At 45.0% G+C, this 25145-nt stretch overlaps 1 protein-coding gene across 4 annotated transcripts in view; it reads right to left on the bottom strand.

The window, feature by feature from the left end:
- TBC1D14 (TBC1 domain family member 14) overlaps positions 1-25145 on the bottom strand; it is an 89464-nt gene that overhangs the window by 39842 nt on the left and 24477 nt on the right. Inside the window, exon 1 of one of the 4 annotated variants that reach the window (XM_040419130.1) lies at positions 9505-9728. The exons of the other annotated variants lie outside the window; for them this stretch is intronic. Within the exon in view, the coding sequence (XP_040275064.1) occupies positions 9505-9539 (35 nt within the window). The 5' untranslated portion in view covers positions 9540-9728. Of the gene's footprint in view, positions 1-9504; positions 9729-25145 lie in introns of those variants that run through there. 4 annotated transcript variants of the gene reach the window in all.

Raw genomic sequence — 25145 nt, 5'->3', positions numbered from 1 at the left:
CACGGATGAGGGCGTTATACCCGATATCTCCATGTAGTAGCAGCCACCTGGTTATGGTTGGCTTTGAGTTTTGTAACATGCAGAAAGATGTGTCGGTATTGCCGTGTGTAGTACTGACTAATTGGCGGGGTCCAGTAATCAGAAGGACATAATAGTACTTCAATGGTGTCTCCACCGAGCTTTTAGATGGTAAATCTACGGGGCCCAGTCCGTATATGATAACTCTGAACCAGTGACACTGCCGTCTTTAAAGCAGTGTTTTCTCTGTCAGCGTGCGGCATCCGATGGCCTGCAACATTACAGAGCCATGTCGGCGACACCACTAAAGTACTATTATGTCCTTCAGTACTACACACGGCAATACAGACATCTTTCTGCATGTCACAACTCAAAGCTAACCATAACCAGGTGGCTGCTACTACTACATGGAGATACCGGGTATAACGTCCTCATCCGTGATACCCAAGTAGACAAAATATTTATCAATGTCATAACTACCAATTGAAATATCATTTAGATACTAAGGCACTATTTATACCCCTGTTTCTGAACAATTTGGTCCCCTGAGGAACCCGAGTACAGTAAGGGTGAAATGCGTCGGGACAATGGTGTCATCAACTTAGATGGCATCATAATATCTATGAAATAAAGGGATATTGATACTAGATATTAGTCGTTAGCTATTACAATAACGATTAACTAATAGGCTAGCATACAATAGCTACCAGGGGGGACATCCCGACTCAGGGCCATCCAAGGGCATTCAGGAGGTTCCAATTCCGTTTGTAGGCAGGGCATAAATAGCGAGAGGGTCAGCTATAGGGAGAGAGCCCATAGCTATATATTAGGGTCAATCTCTGCCATACCTAGCCCCAAAGCTAAGTGTCAACCTAATGATATCTTCCATATTGTTTTCTTATTTTACTGTTATGTGGTTTGTGTTGGAGGGTTTGTAGCCATTTTAGATAGATATTAAAAGTTAAATTTTAAAGGGTGGTTACCTGTGACATTCATATACGTCTTGCAGTCAGCAAATCTCAGATCTGCAAAATGTGCATCCCGCATTTATCACGAGCCCCATTTAAAGAACGCCTATCCTTGTCCGCAAACCGATAAGAAGAGGACATGTTCTATATTTGCGGCTCAGCCACACGGATGTTATTCACATGTAGTCTGTTTTTTTTTCTTTTCTTTTGTGGACCCACAGAAATGAATGGGTCTGTGCGCGAGCCGCAAAAATAACCGGATTGGACGCAGACAAAAAATAAATAAAATACAGTCTTATGAATGCACACTCATGGGAATGTAGGATTCACAACATGGTCGTACACAGAAAAACAGAGGGTTCCTCCAGTGAGATTTCAGACAATTATTTTATTTTTTTAATGAAATGGAACAGGTGCTTTATAAAAATGGTGCTCGTTCTATACCCCATATTTTCAATGTATTTACACCAAATAGCCTGCATAAATACACTGATAAATCCACCCATACTTTTCTAAATCTCCTGCTTCTCTTCAGTACATGATAATCCTGCCCGTCTGCAACCACCACTAGGGGGAGCACCATGTATATGAATTTATGTTACCACTGAAATCAATGGCAGCTGTAAAAATATGTATATCAGGGAGCAGGAGAAGTTAAATGCTGAGCCCTCTCTCTCTCTCATCATCTGGCCCCGTAGCAGTCGTGTGGTCTGTCTCTACGATAAAGGACGCCACAGTCTCAACAAAATACAATTTAGGCAAAATTCCCCTTTAACTAAGATTATTTCAGTGTTAATAGCATTAGCTATATGGGTCACTTTCTTACGTACACGATCAACAGAGACCTTGGGCAACTGTCATCCAATATGGATCAGAGCACATTTCTGTAATCCAGCACTTCACATGCGTATGGATCGGCTAGAATTTCCTTTGTTTTTGACAGGAAACTAGTATTTCAGGAGTGGTGAACAGCCGGGGACAGTATCACAGCAGCGACCGGGTCATACGCAACGGAAAATCACCAAGGCTGTCCCTGTTATGGTACAATCCGCATTGTGTTCCGGGTCCCTACAATTTTAGATCTATATCTGGCTTACACCCTGAACACAACAAAGAACAAAAAACATATCCAACTGCGAGACTTTATCAGGTTGTCCTACCTGCCCACCAGGACAACAGCTGTCCATGTGCAGGGTCTTTCGGGACTTAAAGGGCCGTACATTGTATAGTGGCTGTGCATTCACGTCAATGGGGCTAAGCTAGAAGAACATAGATCACATTAAAATAATCTATTTCCCTGGCTCACTACTCCGCCACGAGGCTTCCAAGACTATGTTGTGAAGACAACTCTGTGCAGAATATTTGTAAGTGCTTTCTTATTATATTAGGAAATCAATGCTAAGTATTCTTTGGTCTTCGGATAACCCCTTCAAGGGTGCATTTAGCATGTCCAAATTTTGTACAATTTCTGTCCAATCATACCAAGGCTGTTGTGTATAAACGGCCTAGGTTAGCTCAGTGAGATCTCTCTCGTGTCAGAAAACGGATCTAAAACCATCCAAGTGCACGAGATCTAATTCCACCATAACCATGCAAGCTGAGGTCGGTCAAGCACGCACTCTCATTTTTTCAAGGGGAGAGGAGAATACCACTCGTTGCCAGACCACTATGGCAGCTTCTCCCATGGGAACAAAGAATTGAGAGTGTTGAAATCCAACATGCCCAATCCCTCTTATCACAACAATGCTTTGTACCCACCAAGCCCACCTACTACACATATGGATGTCACAATTCACATGCATGGTTTCTACATTGCACTCAGGCGCACTACACTACTCATCTTCAGTGACCACACCTACACTAGGAGGTGGAAACAGGCCAGAGCAGATCAGATGTAAGACGTCTACAAGGAGATGAAGTCACACGTAGTCATTACTTGGTTAAACACAGCGTACTAGAATAAAAGATTTATACGGCCCAAGAGTCATGAGGACGAGAGTCATTCACAGGAAAGTCTGGAAATTAAGGACACACCTGAGAAAATGATAAAAAATAGAAATCATTCATAAATCACCTCTATGAAGGCTTACGTAACCGCTCCCTGACACAGGGCTCATCACACACCTAATAGCTGGTCATTAGAGGAGGGAGACAAGCCTGCACTTACGTCTGGTATATCTCAGCTTTCACATAACAATGATCCCGCATCTAGTCAACAATCCGACCAGACCGGACCGTGGACATTGTTAAACACATCAGGATCACATCCAGCAAAGGCTGTAAGTCATCGAGGGGCACTTGGTAAAAGGGAAACTCCACTTTTATACAAAATTCAAAAAGGTACAATTTACATAAAGTTCTTTGCAAATATTAAACTTTATATTCGATTATAAGAGGCTTAACGGGGGTTGTCTCACTTCAGCAAATGGCATTTATTAATGTAGAGAAAGTTAATACAAGGCACTTACTAATGTAATGCGATTGTCCATAATGCCTCCTTTGCTGGCCTGATTCATTTTTTTCCATCACATTATACACTGTTCATTTCCATCGGTTATGACCACCCTGCAATCCATCAGCGGTGGTCGTGCGTGCACACTATACACCTATAGTGTACAAGCACGGCCACCCCTGCTGGATTGCAGGGTGGTCATAACCGATGGATACGAACAGTCTATAATACTGCCTAATACTTAGCCAGTATAAACTAAGAACAGGTTAAAAATGCACCACATTTATCTCAGTGAATGGTAAACCTGGGCAAACTTCTGGTTTTGAAGTTTGGCGTACAAGGTTTGGGTTATCTAAGAATTCCGTTATAGATTCCGCTACCACGCACAATTGTGGTGCCCATTGGTGCTTCTTAAAGGGGGTTTTCCGGGTATTTAATACTGATTACCTATCCTCAGGATAGGTCATTAACATCCGATCAGTACAGCGGATGTGTTTGGTATCGCAGCTCAGCCCCATTCAGTTCTATGGGACTGAGCAGCACCTAGGCCAGTGATGGCTAACCTCCGGCACTCAAGCTGTGGTGCAACTATGACTCCCAGCATGCTCCATTCATTTCTATTGAGTTCTGAGAACAGCCAAGCAAGCATACATCTTGGGAGTCGTAGTTTTACCCAAGCTGGAGTGCCGGAGGTTAGCCATCACAGGCCTAGGTCATGTGACTGATGAAGGAGACATCACAGGCCTAGGTCATGTGACTGATGAAGGAGACATCACAGGCCTAGGTCATGTGACTGATGAAGGAGACATCACAGGCCTAGGTAGATGCTGCAGCATTCATCGGAGTTCAGTGCTCTATTCAATCTAGCTGATTGGCGGGTGGTCCAGGACTTGAACTCCCACTGAGAATAGATCATCAATATCAAAATCTCAGACAACCCCTTTAAGCCACACTCCTTTGTAAAACACTTAATAAATGCAGTACAAAGCATGTGCACCAGTTTTTGGCGCAAATTGTGTAGAATTATGGTGCATTTTCATTAGTAAATGTCATCCACAGAGTACTATGGAGGAGATTTATCAAACTTTGTGTAAAGGATAACTGGCTTAGTTGCCCATAGCAACCAATCAGATCCCACCTTTTATTTTACAAAGTAGCTCAAAGGCATGAAAGATGGAATCTGATTGGTTGCTATGGGCAACAAAGCCAGTTCTACTTTACACCAGTTTTGATAAATCCCCTATGTAATGAAGTGTCGAAGACGTTATTGGAGGCAGTGATCATAGGATTGCCCGGTGCCCCCAGCTCAGCCGATGTCTAATGTCACAACAGAGACCACAGGCTCCTACAAAATAAATAAAATAAAAAATTATAAAAATGTCCCCCAGACACCTTCTATGACATATCACGAAAAAAAATTATAAAAACGCTTATGCCAACCCAAACTAGTCGCCATAGCCACTTCTTTCACCCAAGCTTATACATATCGCATACCAAAACGTTGAAAACAAAATAGGGAATCCATTCAAATATTGTAATTAGTGCAAATTGTAGTGTAAAAAGTAAAGAACTATGGGTTAGATTTATCAAAACTGGTGTAAAATAGAACTGGCTTAGTTGCCCATAGCAACCAATCAGATTCCACCTTTCATTTTCACAGCTCCTTTGGAAAATGAAAGGTGGAATCTGATTGGTTGCTATGGGCAACTAAGCCAGTTCTACTTTATACCAGTTTGATAAACAAAAGTAAACTTATAAATGGGGAGATTTTGTGCACTTTACCTATAATAAAGATATAATAGAAAAAAAAAAAAACATTAAAATGAAGAAATTATTAAAACCACCACATCCACAAAATCTACAAAAAGCCTCTAGTTCTTTAGGACCAAAACACTCAGGTCATTGATGGATTATAATTGAAATGTTCCCTCGAACGTGTTCCAATTTGTTTTAGTAAAAGTTGGGCGACAGATCTGACCGATCGCCATTAAAGGAGGTTTTCATTCACCCTTTCAAGCCTCCCATCATCGCCCTACGCTCTGCCACAGGCCAGATACAACATAAGTCTTGTGCTAGGATGTGCGTTTCATCACCAGTATTTCCACAATCGCCTCCTCTACGTGGAAGCATGCTCTTTAGAAACCAAAAGAAGAGTAAACACCAAATCTCGGGTCACCTACTCAAGTTCAGCAAAGAGCGAGTAATCTCCCAAGCCAAGTGCTCAAACAAGCCGTGTGTATGGAAACAGTCTGCGTTCAGGTATCACTCTTCTACTCACAGCCAGCTACAGCAGGTGTCAGCCACTGAGCGCAAGCAGGGCTTAAAGAGGAATTCCCCAAAAAAAAAAAAAAAAATCTTTTATTACAAAAAAATTAAATAAAATTCTACTGCCCTCATGGATTTCCACCGCTCCCGAACCATCGCTCTCTGCTTCCTAGTTCAGGGCTGACGTTTAGACACGGGGACATGTCACTGCTGCAGCCAATCACCGCATGTAGTAAAAACCGATATCAACTTACCTGCTTCCCAGCGCCGGCTCCCCGCTCCTTCTCCTCCAGGCCTGCGATGCTCCTCTGGGCTCCAGCGATGTCAACATCCAGTTTGACATCGCCAAAGCCAATCACAGGCTGCGGCGGTGTCTGGATCCCCTTGCGACCATGTGTCATGATGCAAGGGTAGCCGGACACCACCGTGGCTATTGTTTGGCTGTAGCGATAGCAAACCAGATGGATGTCGCCGGAGCCCAGAGGAGCATTGCAGGCCTGAAGGAGAAGGAGCGGAGAGCCGGCACTGGGAAGAAGGTAAGTTCATCTTCCCTTTGCAGGTGCGGCAGAATGGAGGGCGGAGGGTGCCTGAAACACCACCATTCTTGCACAACCCCTTTAAGAGTTTTTTTTTTCTCGTTAAAAGGGCTTGTGCCATGATAACTTATCTACTGTCCACATGATAAAGGCTGATCGCTGACCACTGCAACCACATTAATTATGAGAACGGGAGTACCATGTGCCCACATGAAAGGACGCATGCAACCAATCCACGCCAGGCCTGCTGTTGTGGGTGGCAAAGGCCTGCACAATAATGAGGGGCCGATTTCGATCTTCACCAGTGTCGAACTGAGGTATCTAGGGCTTACTAGTAAAATACATTCTTGGGGTCCACTGTATAGCTAGATGCAAATATTACCCAACACCAATTTGCAAATCCCTATAACTGTGGCGAATGCATTTTCTTCAGTAGTAGCCCACTGCCTGTACCTCATACCGTCCTGTCCTGTAGGCTCAGTCAGCGTCCTGTTGGCTGGTTCTTGCCTGAAATGAATGCTCGCACAGCGGCAAGAAGGCGTCGCAAGAGGACAGATTATGGGGATCCCCTTAGTTCAGGGGTGCTTAAACTGCGGTCCTCCAACTGTTGCAAAACTACAACTACCAACATGCCCTAATAGCTGTAGGCTGTCCAGGCATGCTGGGAGGGCTGCAGGTTGGGCATCCCTGCATACCAGATCCGGCGGGACAGTCCCAGATGTCAGTGGCTGTCCCGTGGTCCCAGAACGGCTGAGGTACGTCCCACTGAGCGTCCACAGGATGCAGAGACAGTTGCCTGTAATGGTGAAGCAGGGAGGCATCCACTCCCCACTTCACCATTCAGCTCAGCTGCCGGCGCTCCACAGCAGCAGGATGGCGTCAGACATCCAACGGATGGGCTTTATAGGAGAAGGGGTGCAGGCCCTAAACAGCCCAGCAGAGCGATGTGGGGCGTATCCTCACCGGGGTGAGCGGTGATGATCAGCGGAGGAACTAGGTGAGTATTTACAGTTTCTTTCTTTCTGTGAAGGGGGCACATATCTGGGCATAACTACTGTGAGGGGGTACATGTGACCTCTGGAAAGTAGGTCCCTGGGGAAACATGGCCGGCCTCTGTGCCTAGAAGTCGTCTCAGCCGCCTAATGCACTTATAGTAATGGCCTGGGCAGTTCTTATGGCACTGACTGGTGGAGATGCTGTATGCTGTCCATCTGTATGTATTACGGTCTACTTGTACAAGGGGTGCAGGACTGGGGGCCCACCCTTACACAGGGGCTCACCAAGGGGACTCTATGTTCCCCTGTGGGCCAGTCTGAGCCTGATTTATACCTTAGTACATCTACTCTGCCAACATTAATTGTGTGCACTGGGGTCTGTGAGCACATGGGGTAAAAGTCTAATCCGTAAAACTACTGAACTGTGTCACCTTTCCAGCGCAGGCAGAAATGAAGTTTGCCCCTTCGACGCTCGTGAAATGTTTATGTAATCAGGCCGATTAATGATTTATTAGGGGAGCAGGCAGAGCGCAGCACAGGAACTACTGACAACAACTGGGCACATGGTTACCCATCGCAAACTAACTTATTTTTATGGCAGATGGATGACTTTTCACTGCCTGGCCCTGTGAATCAAAGTGGAGAGGACGCGGCAGTTGCAGAAAAAGAAGAGCCTCTAGGTGTAATGGCAACGCCCCCGTTGCTCCCAGAGGCTCATTTGCATATATAAAACAAGTGCACATGTAACAGGTCAGCCAATGTCATAGGTGCAAATCTGCTGAGAGATCCTTTAACCAGTCTGCACATTGAGACCTAGTTCACACATTGCAGATGCACCACAAAACGAGCCGAGATGTAGATCGACATGTTTTCTAACTGATGAAGCTAGAAGCATTTTCACCACTAATGGTGGTGTGGGACCTGCACCCATCAGCCTTTTTTGGCATAGAAGCCATAGCTGCCCAGCTGGGAATAACCCTTCAAAAGAGACAGTACTTAAAGGGGTTGCTCACTTCAGTAAATGGCATTTAGCATGTAGAGAAAGTTAATACACTAAAAGGCACTTACTAATTTATTGTGATTGTTCATATCACGTTATACACTGCTCATTTCCACGGTTACGACCACCCTGCAATCCAACAGCGGTGGTCGTGCTTGCACACTACAGGAAAAAAGGCCGGCCTCTCTGGTGGCCGGGACTGTGGGAGCCTGCTGATCAACAGTTGTGCCAGGAGTGGTACCCCTACAATCAGATATTGATGGCCTATCCTGAGAGGTCATCAATATAAGAGTCCCTAAAAACTGCTTTAAAGGAACACTCCTGTTAAACTGATATACACTGTATTGTGCCTAGTGCAGAGTCTGAAGGGGGGGTGGGCACAACAGAATCCTGTGTCATGCTCCGCCCCCTCAGATCCTGCACTAGACCTCATACAGTGCACACATTTATTTACCTGGTGTGTTCTTTAAGCATAAAACGTAAGCCATCTTTCAGCTCTATGGCAGGAGGACCAACGGTCAGTGCTCAATATTTTCACTACAAACTTCTATCTAGCGACAGCCCCTTTAAAAAAAGTCACATAATCTAATCACAGGGCAAGGCTGGCATCAAGTCAGCATAAACTTACAGGTCAATGCTTCCTTTCCCTGCCCAGTCTCATCCATGGGGAAATTAAATTCCTATACATTCAGATGCAACCTATATAAAGCAATGCCCTTTATAGCAGCAACTTGAACTTGTGCCACTTCTCCCCCAGCTCGCCCCCTTACAGAAGGGCCAAGGCTTTGACCGAGAGTAAACCTTGCCAGTGATTACTGCTGACAGGTTTGAACTTCTGCTTGAGGAGAAGTGAACTTCCCCACATAGGATTGTGCAAGCTTTAGGCGGATCATTATGTAGGAGTTTCATACGAGAGCGATAAAGCAAAAAGCACACAAAGAACACATAATACTACAAAAACCTGCAAAAAATCCCAATATCGGTTCCTAAGTGCTACAGCTGACCTGTTACGAACATGCCAAGACATCCATATGATCAGCTGTAAAGACACACGTGTAAAATAGATGTGTTTTCATATTTTTTTTTACATAAAGAATGAAAAATTACATTACATGTTCATAACTAAAGACCTTCAGATGTTCTAATCTAATTAATTTGTAAAAAGTTACAAAGAGTTAGCAAAATGAAATTATTGAAGATTAAAAAAATAAAATCAAAATCAAAAACATTTTGCAATTATTTTTTTTTTCCTTTTCCTTTTGAAACTCACCTGTCAACTAGGAGCAGTAGAGGAGGAGCAGCCATGGTGGAGCAAACTCCACCAGATGTCGGGGTCTTGAGAGTCAGGCGAGACTACTTCTCGTGGGTCGGCATGGCCAAGTTTTTAGCAAAATAATCCATTTGGTAGTAACATTTTAAATGTGATTTGCTTTGCTGCCAGGAGGCTCCAGCGAGGGTGTAGGGGCGAGCGAGGGAGCAGCTGTGCTTCAGTCCCAGTTGCTGTGTCAACAGGGAAGGGCATGGAGCTGACAATAGTCATGGGGGGACGGGCCGAGCACTTTACACACCCACACATACCTGGTTCTGCAACTGCTCAGGTTACATTTACAGCAGCTCCACAGTGTATTTATAGAGGGCAGAGGTAAAAAGGACAGCGGACAATCACAGAGAGGGACCCCTTCCTCTACTCCTCTAATTCTGCTGCAATCTCAGTGGTGGGACTAGCTGCAAATTGTATACTAATCCCTGTCTGACTTAGTAACTACTTGCATCCCCCATGTAAAAACAATTGTGAAGCATCAAATCTTATGACTATGTAGTACCATTCCCCTATTATTCCTACTAGTAGTTTATAAATGAATGGCCAGCAGTCTGCAACAAAGGTCCAGCTGGGTGTTACCAGGAGGTAGGGGTGTCCCTACACAGACCGCCACTAGCAGCACTGATTGGATAGTGTCAGACTGTGCAGGGAACCCCCCTGACCTCCATAGGAAACTTCATTTATAAACTTCTAGTAGGAATAATAGAGGAATGGTACGACAAAGTCTTAAAGGGGCTATCCAAATTTTATTTATTTTTTTTAAACATTTTTTTAAATGGTCTATCCCCAATGTTGAAAACATTCCTACCGGCCAGCGATGCGTTCTCTGTGCTTAGGTTGCGTCATGTGATCCTAGCCCAGTTACAACCCAGTGCAAGTGGGTTGCGCCAGCACTGTCGCACTGCACAGGCGCAACACCTGTGTACGTCGGGTTCTAACTGAGCTAGGATCAAGTGCTGAATGTACGGCACGTGATTCAAGAAGTGCCCACAACCTAATTACACTGGGGAGCGCAGTGCTGGCCAAGTAAGAATGTGTTCAACATAATCACTGAATCACATGGTAGGGTAGGAGAGTTCCTCTATTATTCCTACTTGAAGTTTATAAATGAATTGTCAGCAGTTTGCTGTGAAGGTCCAACTGGGTGTCACCAGTTGGGGGGGGTCTCTGCACAGTCTGACACTATCCAATCAGGGCTGCCAGTACCTATGCAGGGACAGCAGCCTATACTATCCCTACCTAAAGCAGGGCAGCACCCCAGGGAAGGAGAACTATCCCACTTATAAAACGTAGCCCCTAGAATTGGAGTCCCTGCCTGAAATATCCCAATATGGTGATGCCTAGTAAACGATGGTCAGGAAGTCCAGTGGAAGTCCCATATTCAAAATCTCCCGACGCGTTTCCCCAGCTTCAATACGAAGGTTTATCAGGGGAGAAATTAAATAGCACAATGGCTGTGGCGATAGTGGCCAATGTGATGACCAGCGGCGTGCATAGATTACCGCCATCAGTTTAAATACCCACTCACCTGATGTGACATCGTCTTCATGTTGTAACTGCGCATGCGCGTGTCAGAAGTCGACCGCATGACATCATGGTAGACGCCCAAGTTCTCACGAGAATCCCGGGAAACAAGGCGCATGCGCGAGGACTCAGTGAAACCCGTAATCACGGGTCTCGCGCTATCTGGGGAGCTAGCTGCAAAAAGTATGAATGGATGCGGGGTGAACCTGCTACCTGCGTCCCCGCACCATGGCAACCAAACAATACATACAATGTCCACAAGATAACAAAGCGGTTCGGGGTAATATATAATAACAAGAAAAATGATAAATCAATTGTTAGAAATGGCCTAAGAATGTGGGTAAAAGGATGTGCATGTCTGGGAACTTCATGGCCAAAAACAGATAAAGGCCAAAAATATATGATACCCCAAACAAAGATTATCCTTGACCACAATAGATAAATACAGGTGGAAATTAGATCATCGGATCAAATAAATCCAAATGGACAAAAAGTATACAGTAAACACACAATAGATCAGGTTGTCACAAAAAACAGGTATAAGATATGGATTCATTGAGGTCCCTTACTCATAGACTTGAGTCTAAAAGTCCATGCCGATTCTTTTTGTAAAATGATTTTATCTTGTATATCTCGCCCCCTCTGGGGGATGGACGCACCTTTTCGATTACACAGAATTTGAGCGATTTAGGATTGCCATTATGTGCTTCATGTACGTGTCGTGAGATAGGGGTATCCTTCTAATGTCGCTGAGGTGTTCCCCAATTCTCCTCCGTAATTCCTGTGATGTCTTCCCTACATATTGAAGCGGCCAAGTGCAGCTACACAGATAAACCACACCTGATGTTTTGCAGTTGGCAAATTCCCAAATATCAAATTCCTTCTGTGTGACCACACTCATAAAATTCTTGGTCCTATCAACATATGGACAAGCAATGCAGCCACTACACCTAAACATACCACAAATCTTGGTAGCCAACCAGGTACCCTGCTGTTTAGGGAGTGAATACTGGCTACGTATAAGGTGATCTCTTAGAGATCTACCTTTTCTATAGGAAAGTGCGGGACGATCCGTAAGAATCTCTCTCAGATCTGGGTCCATTTTGATAATGTCCCAGTATCTATTGAGAATCTCACGTACCTTTCCGTTTTTGCTGGGTTATTTTGATTAACCATCATTTGACATCTATCAAGAATTGGTGATCAAACTCTGGACGCATCATTTTCCATCCCATCCCATCCCACCTTTGATCTATGGTATCGCGAGTAACCGCATAGCGGTAACCGTTCAGTTATTTTGCCTCCTATTACTTTACTTGAATTTCCAGTGGGTTATCTGTCCCAATATTCCTATCACCTACTTTATTTATTCATATATTTATTTGTTATACCTTGGTGGGTCTTATTTTAACCTTTATATTAAAAGTGACGTTTTAAAAGGGTACATTTACTACTACTTCAGTGATATACTCCATAAAACCACTCCGATATGGGAAAGGTATATTGCGGACAAAGAGGTGACAGAATCGGGTTCTCCCATTGACTTCCATTGTGCTCGGGTGCTCTGTAGAGCAACCGAGCATCCCAAAGTGGTCTACTCGAGCATACGAGCACTTTGGTGCTCGACCAACACTAATCTGTGGCTGTGCATGCGCTCGATGTGCAGCGAGGTGTGCTCTCTACTTAACCTGTGAAATGCACATGATAACACCAAACCAGGTGACAGGTTCCCTTAACCACCTCAGCCCCCAGTGCTTAAACACCCTGAAAGACCAGGCCACTTTTTACACTTCTGACCTACACTACTTTCACCGTTTATTGCTCGGTCATGCAACTTACCACCCAAATGAATTTTACCTCCTTTTCTTCTCACTAATAGAGCTTTCATTTGGTGGTATTTCATTGCTGCTGACATTTTTACTTTTTTTGTTATTAATCGAAATTTAACGATTTTTTTGGCAAAAAAATGACATTTTTCACTTTCAGTTGTAAAATTTTGCAAAAAAAACGACATCCATATAGAAATTTTGCTCTAAATTTATAGTTCTACATGTCTTTGATAAAAAAAAAATGTTTGGGTAAAAAAAAAATGGTTTGGGTAAAAGTTATAGCGTTTACAAACTATGGTACAAAAATGTGAATTTCCGCTTTTTGAAGCAGCTCTGACTTTCTGAGCACCTGTCATGTTTCCTGAGGTTCTACAATGCCCAGACAGTACAAACACCCCACAAATGACCCCATTTCTGAAAGTACACACCCTAAGGTATTCGCTGATGGGCATAGTGAGTTCATAGAACTTTTTATTTTTTGTCACAAGTTAGCGGAAAATTATTATTTTTTTTTATTTATTTTTTTTTCTTACAAAGTCTCATATTCCACTAACTTGTGACAAAAAATAAAAAGTTCTATGAACTCACTATGCCCATCAGCGAATACCTTGGGGTCTCTTCTTTCCAAAATGGGGTCACTTGTGGGGTAGTTATACTGCCCTGGCATTCTAGGGGCCCAAATGTGTGGTAAGGAGTTTGAAATCAAATTCTGTAAAAAATGACCTGTGAAATCCGAAAGGTGCTCTTTGGAATATGGGCCCCTTTGCCCACCTAGGCTGCAAAAAAGTGTCACACATCTGGTATCTCCGTACTCAGGAGAAGGTGGGGAATGTGTTTTGGGGTGTCATTTTATATATACCCATGCTGGGTGAGAGAAATATCTTGGCAAAAGACAACTTTTCCCATTTTTTTATACAAAGTTGTCATTTGACCAATATATTTATCTCACCCAGCATGGGTATATGTAAAAAGACACCCCAAAACACATTCCTCAACTTCTCCTGAGTACGGGGATACCAGATGTGTGACACTTTTTTGCAGCCTAGGTGGGCAAAGGGGCCCATATTCCAAAGAGCACCTTTCGGATTTCACTCCTCATTTTTTCCTGAATTTGATTTCAAACTCCTTACCACACATTTGGGCCCCTAGAATACCAGGGCAGTATAACTACCCCACAAGTGACCCCATTTTGGAAAGAAGACACCCCAAGGTATTCCGTGAGGGGCATGGCGAGTTCCTACAATTTTTTATTTTTTGTCACAAGTTAGTGGAAAATGATGATTTTTTTTTTTATTTTTTTTTTTCATACAAAGTCTCATATTCCACAAACTTGTGACAAAAAATAAAAACTTCCATGAACTCACTATGCCCATCAGCGAATACCTTGGGGTCTCTTCTTTCCAAAATGGGGTCACTTGTGGGGTAGTTATACTGCCCTGGCATTCTAGGGGCCCAAATGTGTGGTAAGTAGGTAAATGACCTGTGAAATCCGAAAGGTGCTCTTTGGAATGTGGGCCCCTTTGCCCACCTAGGCTGCAAAAAAGTGTCACACATCTGGTATCTCTGTATTCAGGAGAAGTTGAGGAATGTGTTTTGGGGTGTCTTTTTACATATACCCATGCTGGGTGAGATAAATATCTTGGTCAAATGCCAACTTTGTATAAAAAAAATGGGAAAAGTTGTCTTTTGCCAAGATATTTCTCTCACCCAGCATGGGTATATGTAAAATGACACCCCAAAACACATTCCCCAACTTCTCCCGATTACGGAGATACCAGATGTGTGACACTTTTTTGCAGCCTAGGTGGGCAAAGGGGCCCATATTCAAAAGAGCACCTTTCGGATTTCACAGGTCATTTTTTACAGAATTTGATTTCAAACTCCTTACCACACATTTGGGCCCCTAGAATGCCAGGGCAGTATAACTACCCCACAAGTGACCCCATTTTGGAAAGAAGAGACCCCAAGGTATTCGCTGATGGGCATAGTGAGTTCATGGAACTTTTTATTTTTTGTCACAAGTTAGTGGAATATGAGACTTTGTATGAAAAAAAAAATAAATAAAAAAATAAGCATTTTCCACTAACTTGTGACAAAAAATAAAAAATTCTAGGAACTCGCCATGCCCCTCACGGAATACCTTGGGGTGTCTTCTTTCCAAAATGGGGTCACTTGTGGGGTAGTTATACTGCCCTGGCATTTTCCAGGGGCCCTAATGTGTGGTAAGTAGGTAAATGACCTGTGAAATCCTAAAGGTGCTCTTTGGAATATGGGCCCCTTTGCCCACCTAGGCTGCAAAAAAGTGTCACACATGTGGTATCGCCGTATTCAGGAGAAGTTGGGGAATGTGTTTTGGGGTGTCATTTTACATATACCCATGCTGGGTGAGAGAAATATCTTGGCAAAAGACAACTTTTCCCATTTTTTTATACAAAGTTGGCATTTGACCAAGATATTTCTCTCACCCAGCATGGGTATATGTAAAATGACACCCCAAAACACATTCCCCAACTTCGCCTGAGTACGGCGATACCAGATGTGTGACACTTTTTTGCAGCCTAGATGCGCAAAGGTGCCCAAATTCCTTTTAGGAGGGCATTTTTAGACATTTGGATACCAGACTTCTTCTCACGCTTTGGGGCCCCTAGAATGCCAGGGCAGTATAAATACCCCACATGTGACCCCATTTTGGAAAGAAGACACCCCAAGGTATTCAATGAGGGGCATGGCGAGTTCATAGAATTTTTTTTTTTTTGGCACAAGTTAGCGGAAATTGATATTTTTTATTTTTTTCTCACAAAGTCTCCCGTTCCGCTAACTTGGGACAAAAATTTCAATCTTTCATGGACTCAATATGCCCCTCACGGAATACCTGGGGGTGTCTTCTTTCCGAAATGGGGTCACATGTGGGGTATTTATACTGCCCTGGCATTCTAGGGGCCCTAAAGCGTGAGAAGAAGTCTGGAATATAAATGTCTAAAAAATTTTACGCATTTGGATTCCGTGAGGGGTATGGTGAGTTCATGTGAGATTTTATTTTTTGACACAAGTTAGTGGAATATGAGACTTTGCAAGAAAAAAAAAAAAAAATTCCGCTAACTTGGGCCAAAAAAATATCTGAATGGAGCCTTACAGAGGGGTGATCAATGACAGGGGGGTGATCAATGAGAGGGGGGTGATCAGGGAGTCTATATGGGGTGATCACCACAGTCATTGATCACGCCCCTGTAAGGCTTCATTCAGACGTCCGGATGCGTTTTGCGGATCCGATCCATCTATCAGTGGATCCGTAAAAATCATGCGGACGTCTGAATGGAGCTTTACAGGGGGGTAATCAATGACAGGGGGGTAATCAATGACAGGGGGGTAATCAGGGAGTCTATATGGGGTGATCACCACAGTCATTGATCATGCCCCTGTAAGGCTTCATTCAGACGTCCGGATGCGTTTTGCGGATCGGATCCATCTATCAGTGCATCCGTAAAAATCATGCGGACATCTGAATGGAGCTTTACAGGGGGGTGATCAGGGAGTCTATATAGGGTGATCACCACAGTCATTGATCACGCCCCTGTAAGGCTTCATTCAGACGTCCGGATGCGTTTTGCGGATCCGATCCATCTATCAGTGGATCCGTAAAAATCATGCGGACGTCTAAATGGAGCTTTACAGGGGGTTGATCAATGACAGGGGTGTAATCAATGACAGGGGGGTGATCAGGGAGTCTATATGGGGTGATAACCACAGTCATTGATCACGCCCCTGTAAGGCTTCATTCAGACGTCCGGATGCGTTTTGCGGATCCGATCCATCTATCAGTGGATCCGTAAAAATCATGCGGACATCTGAATGGAGCTCTACAGGGGGGTAATCAATGACAGGGGGGTGATCAATGACAGGGGGGTGATCAGGGAGTCTATATGGGGTGATCAGGGGCTAATAAGGGGTTAATAAGTGACGGGGGGGGGGGTGTAGTGTAGTGTAGTGGTGCTTGGTGGGACTTTACTGAGCTACCTGTGTCCTCTGGTGGTCGATCCAAACAAATGGGACCACCAGAGGACCAGGTAGCAGGTATATTAGACGCTGTTATCAAAACAGCGTCTAATATACCTGTTAGGGGTTAAAAAAAACACATCTCCAGCCTGCCAGCGAACGATCGCCGCTGGCAGGCTGGAGATCAACTCTCTTACCTTCCGTTCCTGTGAGCGCGCGCGCCTGTGTGCGCGCGTTCACAGGAAATCTCGGCCATCGCGAGATGACGCATATATGCGTGACTCTGCGCAGGGCTGCCACCTCCGGAACGCGATCCTGCGTTAGGCGGTCCGGAGGTGGTTAAGGAGGACCTGTCACCACTCCTGACCAGCCTGTTTTAATAGCTTCATGCATTTCCCATGTAATAACTATTCTGGAGCATCTATTCTTATGTCTGTATGTTGTGCCATTTCTTTATTATTCCTTCTAGAAGATTGAGTGAATTGCTAGCAGTCTGCAGTAAGGGTACAGAGGGGAGGTAACCAGTTGGGGGCGTGTACCTGCACAGTCTCACTCTATCCAATCAGTGCTGCGATTTTCAGACTGTGCAGGTACACGCCCCCAACTGGTTACCTCCCCTCTGTACCCTTACTGCAGACTGCTAGCAATTCACTCAATCTTCTAGAACAGTGGTTCTCAACCTTTCTAAAGCCGTGACCCCTTAATACAGTTCCTCATGTTGTGGTGACCCCCAACCATTAAATTTTTTTCCTTGCTACGTCAACTAATTTTGCTACCGTTATGAATTGTAATGTAAATATCTGATATGCAGGATGTATTTTTATTGCTACAAATTGAACATAATTAAAGCAGAGTAATTAATCACAAAGACAAAATGTTATATATTGTCAAATATTTATTTCTAATTACAAATCAATGAAATTTTGTATTGAAGCATGGTGTATAAATCAGTGGTGCTTCAACTTCCCCCCAAATAAATAAATCAGAAGTGCTCAGGGTCCCCCAAATAAATAAATCAGAAGTGCTCAGGGTCCCCCAAATAAATAAATCAGCGGTGCTTCAGGTCCCCCCCCAAATAAATAAATCAATGGTGCTCAGGGTCCCCCAAATAAATTAGAAGTGCTCAGGGTCCCCCAAATAAATAAATCAGCGGTGCTTCATGTCCCCCCAAATAAATTAAGCCTTGCTCAGCCAAATAATTAAAATAAAATTAGCCAGGCTCAATTAAATCATTGGTGGCAGTGGTGCTCAGCGGCGGTGTCATTAACGAAAAAACTCGGACCTCAGCAGACAGGCGGCCCGACTTAACCGTCCAGACGTCAGGCTCCTTCAAGCACAGGCAGTGATAGGACATCACTTCCTGTGCGCGAGGATAAGGGGCCGCTGCCGTTGTGCGGGCGACCCACAATAGGAAGCCTCAGGCGACCCCCCGGAAAGGGACGATCGACCCCCAAAGGGGTCGCGACCCCTAGGTTGAGAACCGCTGTTCTAGAAGGAATAATAAAGGAATGGCACAACACAGAGCCATAAGAATAGAGGCTCCAGAACGGTTATTACATGGGGAATGCATGAAGCTATTAAAACAGGAATGTCAGGATAGGTGACAGGTACTGTTCACTGAAAAATATTTTTAAATTATTTAGATGCTGGTTTTCCAGGTAAAAGAGGTACAGGGGTGCACCGAATTGGATACATTTCTACTGTTAGTAGTGTCCCTTGATAAAGCTGATCAACTGAGGAAACCTGGCAGTAAGCATTCATTTTCCCTGCAGCGCCACCACAGGAGAAATTAAGCATTACACGGTGACCGTTCAGATCGATACGCTGTGGGTGTAAGGTAGAACAGGACTGGTCCTCCAGAGTGAAAGACGATCTTTGTAACCACTCTACTCTGAGATAAATATACTGAATTCCATAATAGAGAAAATAAAAATGGGTTTTCTAAACCAGACATCCCTTTAAAGGCAGATTTTTACCCATGAAACTGGCTGACCTGCCGCATGCGCGTTTGGCAGCTGAAGGCATCTGAACTGCACATACAGCTGGCACATGCGCAGTATGTTAAATGAAGCTAAAGCCAGCAGAGGGATCGCAGACCGCACGGGCGCTCAAGTGACATCTTGCTGCGCCTGCACGAGATTACAGCGCAGGGTCTGCATGACGTCAGAGGAGCTGGGAGGGAAGGATGAGGAGAGGTGCAGCTGGGCTCCACTAACCGCTAGGACAGCCCCGTGGGCTCTTTTCACAGGTAATTAGCATAAATAACAATTGTTTTTTAAAGGTGGGGGAAAAAAACGGAATTTATAGGTCAGACACAGGTATATTTCTAACATACTTAAGGTGAAACAGTTGGCCGCTTAATGTTAAAAATCACTCTGACAGAATCCTTTAAATATATTTAAATGCGTCTCTAGGAGCAACGGGGGCGTTGCCGTTACACCTGGAGGCTCTGCTCTCTCTGTAACTGCCGCACCCTCTGCACTTTGACAGGGTCAGGTATGATGAGGTTTTCACTGTCTGGCCCTGTCAATCAAATTACAGAGGGCATGAGTTGCAGAGAGAGCTGAGCCTCTAGGTGTAACAGTAACGCCCCCGTTGCTCCTAGAGGCTCATTTGCATATAGTAAAACATCATAGTTCTCAGCAGTGCGGGCACATATGAACATGGGACCAACACAGATGCCGTCAGCTGCCAAGTGCACATGTAACAGGTCAGCCAGTGTCATAGGGACAAAACTGCTGACAGATGTTCTTGTAACAAGTTTGGTGACTGATTTGTTTTTTTACCCCATGCTCTTCTTTGCAGTCGACAGATATCTTAAGAAATAAAGAATATTGCACCGAGGCCGTACATCGGTAATACGGACCGGCGACCGGCCTCCGGGACTCGACTGCATCCAGGAAATCCGTGACGTTCCCGAGTCAGGGAGGCTATAAATCACAGCTCAGAAGTCCTTCACATCTTCCTTCAAAGTTTAGGTAAAAAGCTGCTGTGAAATTAAATTGTCGACATTCTCACATTTTACAAAGAAAACAATACGATCAGAAAATCTCTGGGGTCAGACAAAAGCAGAGTCCACCGAAAACAGAGGATATTACACCAGCTGCTTGGATAAATTTGGCTCCATTTTGTCATCTTGTAGCTAGAGTAGGCGGGGCCATCAATACCACAGAATACTGCCCCAGCAGAACCAAATACCACAGAATACTGCCCCAGCAGAACCAAATACCACAGCGCAGCACAGAATACTGCCCCAGCAGAACCAAATACCACAGCGCAGCACAGAATACTGCCCCAGCAGAACCAAATACCACAGCGCAGCACAGAATACTGCCCCAGCAGAACCAAATACCACAGCGCAGCACAGAATACTGCCCCAGCAGAACCAAATACCACAGCGCAGCACAGAATACTGCCCCAGCAGAACCAAATACCACAGCGCAGCACAGAATACTGCCCCAGCAGAACCAAATACCGCAGCGCAGCACAGAATACTGCCCCAGCAGAACCAAATACCGCAGCGCAGCACAAAATACTGCCCCAGAAGAACCAAATACCACAGCGCAGCACAGAATACTGCCCCAGCAGAACCAAATACCACAGCGCAGCACAGAATACTGCCCCAGCAGAACCAAATACCACAGCGCAGCACAGAATACTGCCCCAGCAGAACCAAATACCACAGAATACTGCCCCAGCAGAACCAAATACCACAGAATACTGCCCCAGCAGAACCAAATACCACAGCGCAGCACAGAATACTGCCCCAGCAGAACCAAATACCACAGCGCAGCACAGAATACTGCCCCAGCAGAACCAAATACCACAGCGCAGCACAGAATACTGCCCCAGCAGAACCAAATACCACAGCGCAGCACAGAATACTGCCCCAGCAGAACCAAATACCACAGAATACTGCCCCAGCAGAACCAAATACCACAGCGCAGCACAGAATACTGCCCCAGCAGAACCAAATACCACAGCGCAGCACAGAATACTGCCCCAGCAGAACCAAATACCACAGCGCAGCACAGAATACTGCCCCAGAAGAACCAAATACCACAGCGCAGCACAGAATACTGCCCCAGCAGAACCAAATACCACAGCGCAGCACAGAATACTGCCCCAGCAGAACCAAATACCACAGCGCAGCACAGAATACTGCCCCAGCAGAACCAAATACCGCAGCGCAGCACAGAATACTGCCCCAGCAGAACCAAATACCGCAGCGCAGCACAAAATACTGCCCCAGAAGAACCAAATACCACAGCGCAGCACAGAATACTGCCCCAGCAGAACCAAATACCACAGCGCAGCACAGAATACTGCCCCAGCAGAACCAAATACCACAGCGCAGCACAGAATACTGCCCCAGCAGAACCAAATACCACAGAATACTGCCCCAGCAGAACCAAATACCACAGAATACTGCCCCAGCAGAACCAAATACCACAGCGCAGCACAGAATACTGCCCCAGCAGAACCAAATACCACAGCGCAGCACAGAATACTGCCCCAGCAGAACCAAATACCACAGCGCAGCACAGAATACTGCCCCAGCAGAACCAAATACCACAGCGCAGCACAGAATACTGCCCCAGCAGAACCAAATACCGCAGCGCACCACAAAATACTGCCCCAGCAGAACCAAATACCACAGCGCAGCACAGAATACTGCCCCAGCAGAACCAAATACCACAGCGCAGCACAGAATACTGCCCCAGCAGAACCAAATACCACAGCGCAGCACAAAATACCACCTCAGCAGAACCAAATACCACAGCGCAGCACAATATACTGCCCCAGCAGAACCAAATAATACCGCAGCACAGAATACTGCCCCAGCAGAACCAAATAATACCACAGCGCAGCACAAAATACTGCCCTAGAAGAACCAAATACCACAGTGCATTACAATATACTGCCCCAGCAGAACCAAATACCACAGCGCAGCACAGAATACTGCCCCAGCAGAACCAAATACCACAGCGCAGCACAGAATACTGCCCCAGCAGAACCAAATACCACAGCGCAGCACAAAATACCACCCCAGCAGAACCAAATACCACAGCGCAGCACAATATACTGCCCCAGCAGAACCAAATAATACCGCAGCACAGAATACTGCCCCAGCAGAACCAAATACCACAGCACAGCACAATATACCGCCCCAGCAGAACCAAATAATACCACAGCGCAGCACAAAATACTGCCCTAGAAGAACCAAATACCACAGTGCATTACAATATACTGCCCCAGCAGAACCAAATACCACAGCGCAGCACAGAATACTGCCCCAGCAGAACCAAATACCACAGCGCAGCACAGAATACTGCCCCAGCAGAACCAAATACCACAGCGCAGCACAGAATACTGCCCCAGCAGAACCAAATACCACAGCGCAGCACAGAATACTGCCCCAGCAGAACCAAATACCACAGCGCAGCACAGAATACTGCCCCAGCAGAACCAAATACCACAGCGCAGCACAATATACTGCCCCAGCAGAACCAAATACCACAGCGCAGCACAGAATACTGCCCCAGCAGAACCAAATACCACAGCGCAGCACAGAATACTGCCCCAGCAGTACCAAATACCACAGCGCAGCACAGAATACTGCCCCAGCAGAACCAAATACCGCAGCGCAGCACAGAATACTGCCCCAGCAGAACCAAATACCACAGCGCAGCACAATATACTGCCCCAGCAGAACCAAATAATACCGCAGCACAGAATACTGCCCCAGCAGAACCAAATACCACAGCACAGCACAATATACCGCCCCAGCAGAACCAAATAATACCACAGCGCAGCACAAAATACTGCCCTAGAAGAACCAAATACCACAGTGCAGCACAATATACCGCCCCAGCAGAACCAAATACCACAGCACAGCACAATATACCGCCCCAGCAGAACCAAATAATACCACAGCGCAGCACAAAATACTGCCCCAGCAGAACCAAATACCACAGTGCAGCACAATATACCGCCCCAGAAGAACAAAATACAACAGTGCAGCACAGAATACTGCTGCCTCCGCCGCAGCATTCAACTCTACTACATGTAGAAGGGGACATGAGGCCACAGGTGCTCCAGGCATTAATTAACGTTGAGAACATCAGATAATTATGTACCCGACCGGCAGCCGTAAAGAGGGGTTAGGTGGCCCCCTGGGCATCGGCCCACTAGGAAATGTCTCTCTAGGGCATACAATAACACTACTGATTAATCTCCATTCTGCAGAGTTTTTACATGGGAAGGGGGTGGGGGTATTTTATTACAGAGCATGACCACTACGTTATTATATATAATCTACCTAAAAAAAAAATTAAGGGAATGTTTGTGAGGTTCTAAAAACTGGCAAAGGAACTTGTATAACAAAGAAAAAAAAAGATACTCACCCACTAAATGCCCCAGTGCACCATCGCTCATGCCACCGCTTCATGTGCCGTTCATGCACTGATCAGCCTGTATTATGCTCCAGAGCTGCATTCACAATTCTGCCAGTTGTTATTGGAAACAAACAAACTTGTTGTCAAAAACGCACCCATCGTGGGAAATTATGGAGATTTGCCCGTCTCTGAGCTATGGTAAAGATACCAGCCCATCGTGAACACAAGAAGAGATCAACAATAAAACAAACACAACGTTGACAACAGAAACGGGGCTGCCAGGGGTGACACCGACAGACACCATATGCCTTTGCCAGCACACACACACAGGGATAGGGCAGCAAACTGCCCATCTGTCACTCTTAAAGGGACAGGATACCAATTACTTAGCCAGTGGATGTCACTAATATAATGGGACACAAGGTAAAACTTTTAAACATCATTTCACACTGTGTTTAGTTAGAAATTTTCATATAATGTTAGGTAAGCGTACAAGTTATTTGTTTTACTTCCTTCATAAAGCTCTTCAGTGACGACCTAACATATATACTCCATTCACATCCAAAGCTGCTGTTGAAAGTCTGCTGGAGGAGCTGCTATAAGGGACTATGCTCAATTTCATTGCATTCTCAGATATACATTTTATTTATACAGACGGGGAAGGGGGGTATCAAAAATTGTGTAAAGTAGAACTGGCTTAGTTGCCCATAGCAACCAATCAGATTCCCCCTTTCATTTTTCAAAGCTCTTTTGGAAAATGAAAGGTGGGATCTGATTGGTTGCTATAGGCAACTAAGGCAGTTTTTCTTTACACCGATTTTGACGAATCTCTCCCACAGTTACACATGTAATGCAACAAAGCATGCCCACTATTAAGCGAGATTTGTGGTCATCCCTCCAGAGAACAAACCAAAGAACAGAAGGTCTCCGCTGCTGGTGGCGGCCATAGGCAGAGAAGACGTGGTGGGAAGTTAGTAACCCCCAGTATGGACTGATAGATGACAGAACCCACCCGCCATGTTCTAAATTTCAATCACAGGGGTTACAAAAATTTCCATTTCAGCCTGAACAGCTCCATACAGCACCATATAACGGATCTTTTTTTCCATGATGTAACCTACAAAGGAGCATCCCATTAAAATTCATACAAAGAAGCTTCCATATGCCCCATCAGGAGGTACAGCATGTCCCTGGACTGCTGCTGGCAGCCATACTGTCCACATTATCACTGCAGTAATACACCCACGTGTGGGTAAACCTGTGTATAAAAGACATTTCCAGGAGGGTTTCCGGTCTAACCAGCAGCTACTGTACCAGCTGTCATTTACCAGCGTCCGTCTATAATCTACAAAGTAAATAAGACTTTGCAATGAGATATATGGATAATTAGAGGAGGCCTTGCCAAAACTCAGAGGCTTTTTAAATGAATGTGTACTTATGGGAAACCTCAGCTTCTCACACCGCTGCCACTTATAAATTATCAGCTGCACTGGCGCACTCTTGTGGACACTGAAGGGTATGACATGTCCACATTACATCACAGCACGGAGATCCGCGTAACAGGGAACTTGCAAGTGTCATTTTTTTTTTTTTTTTTTAACCTTTATTATGGATGAACCTGTAGTACTAAGTACTGTAGTCACACTACTACAAAAGTGCTAATGATACTGCTGCTACTGTAACAGGTGTGACTAAGATAGGAGGAGGGTAGAAGCAGTAATACTAAATGAGTAGGTGTAGTAGTAGGACCAGTTATTGCACTACTATATTCTCTAAAACTCCATTCACACAACTGTAGTTTTGTTGCAGATCGGATGCGGATCCATTCATTTCAATGGGGGCAACA

The sequence above is a fragment of the Bufo bufo genome, chromosome 2 (assembly GCF_905171765.1).
Source record: "Bufo bufo chromosome 2, aBufBuf1.1, whole genome shotgun sequence".
NCBI lineage: Eukaryota > Metazoa > Chordata > Amphibia > Anura > Bufonidae > Bufo > Bufo bufo.
The sequence above is the reverse complement of the archived record's forward strand: the minus strand, read 5'-3'. Positions and strand labels throughout refer to the sequence as shown.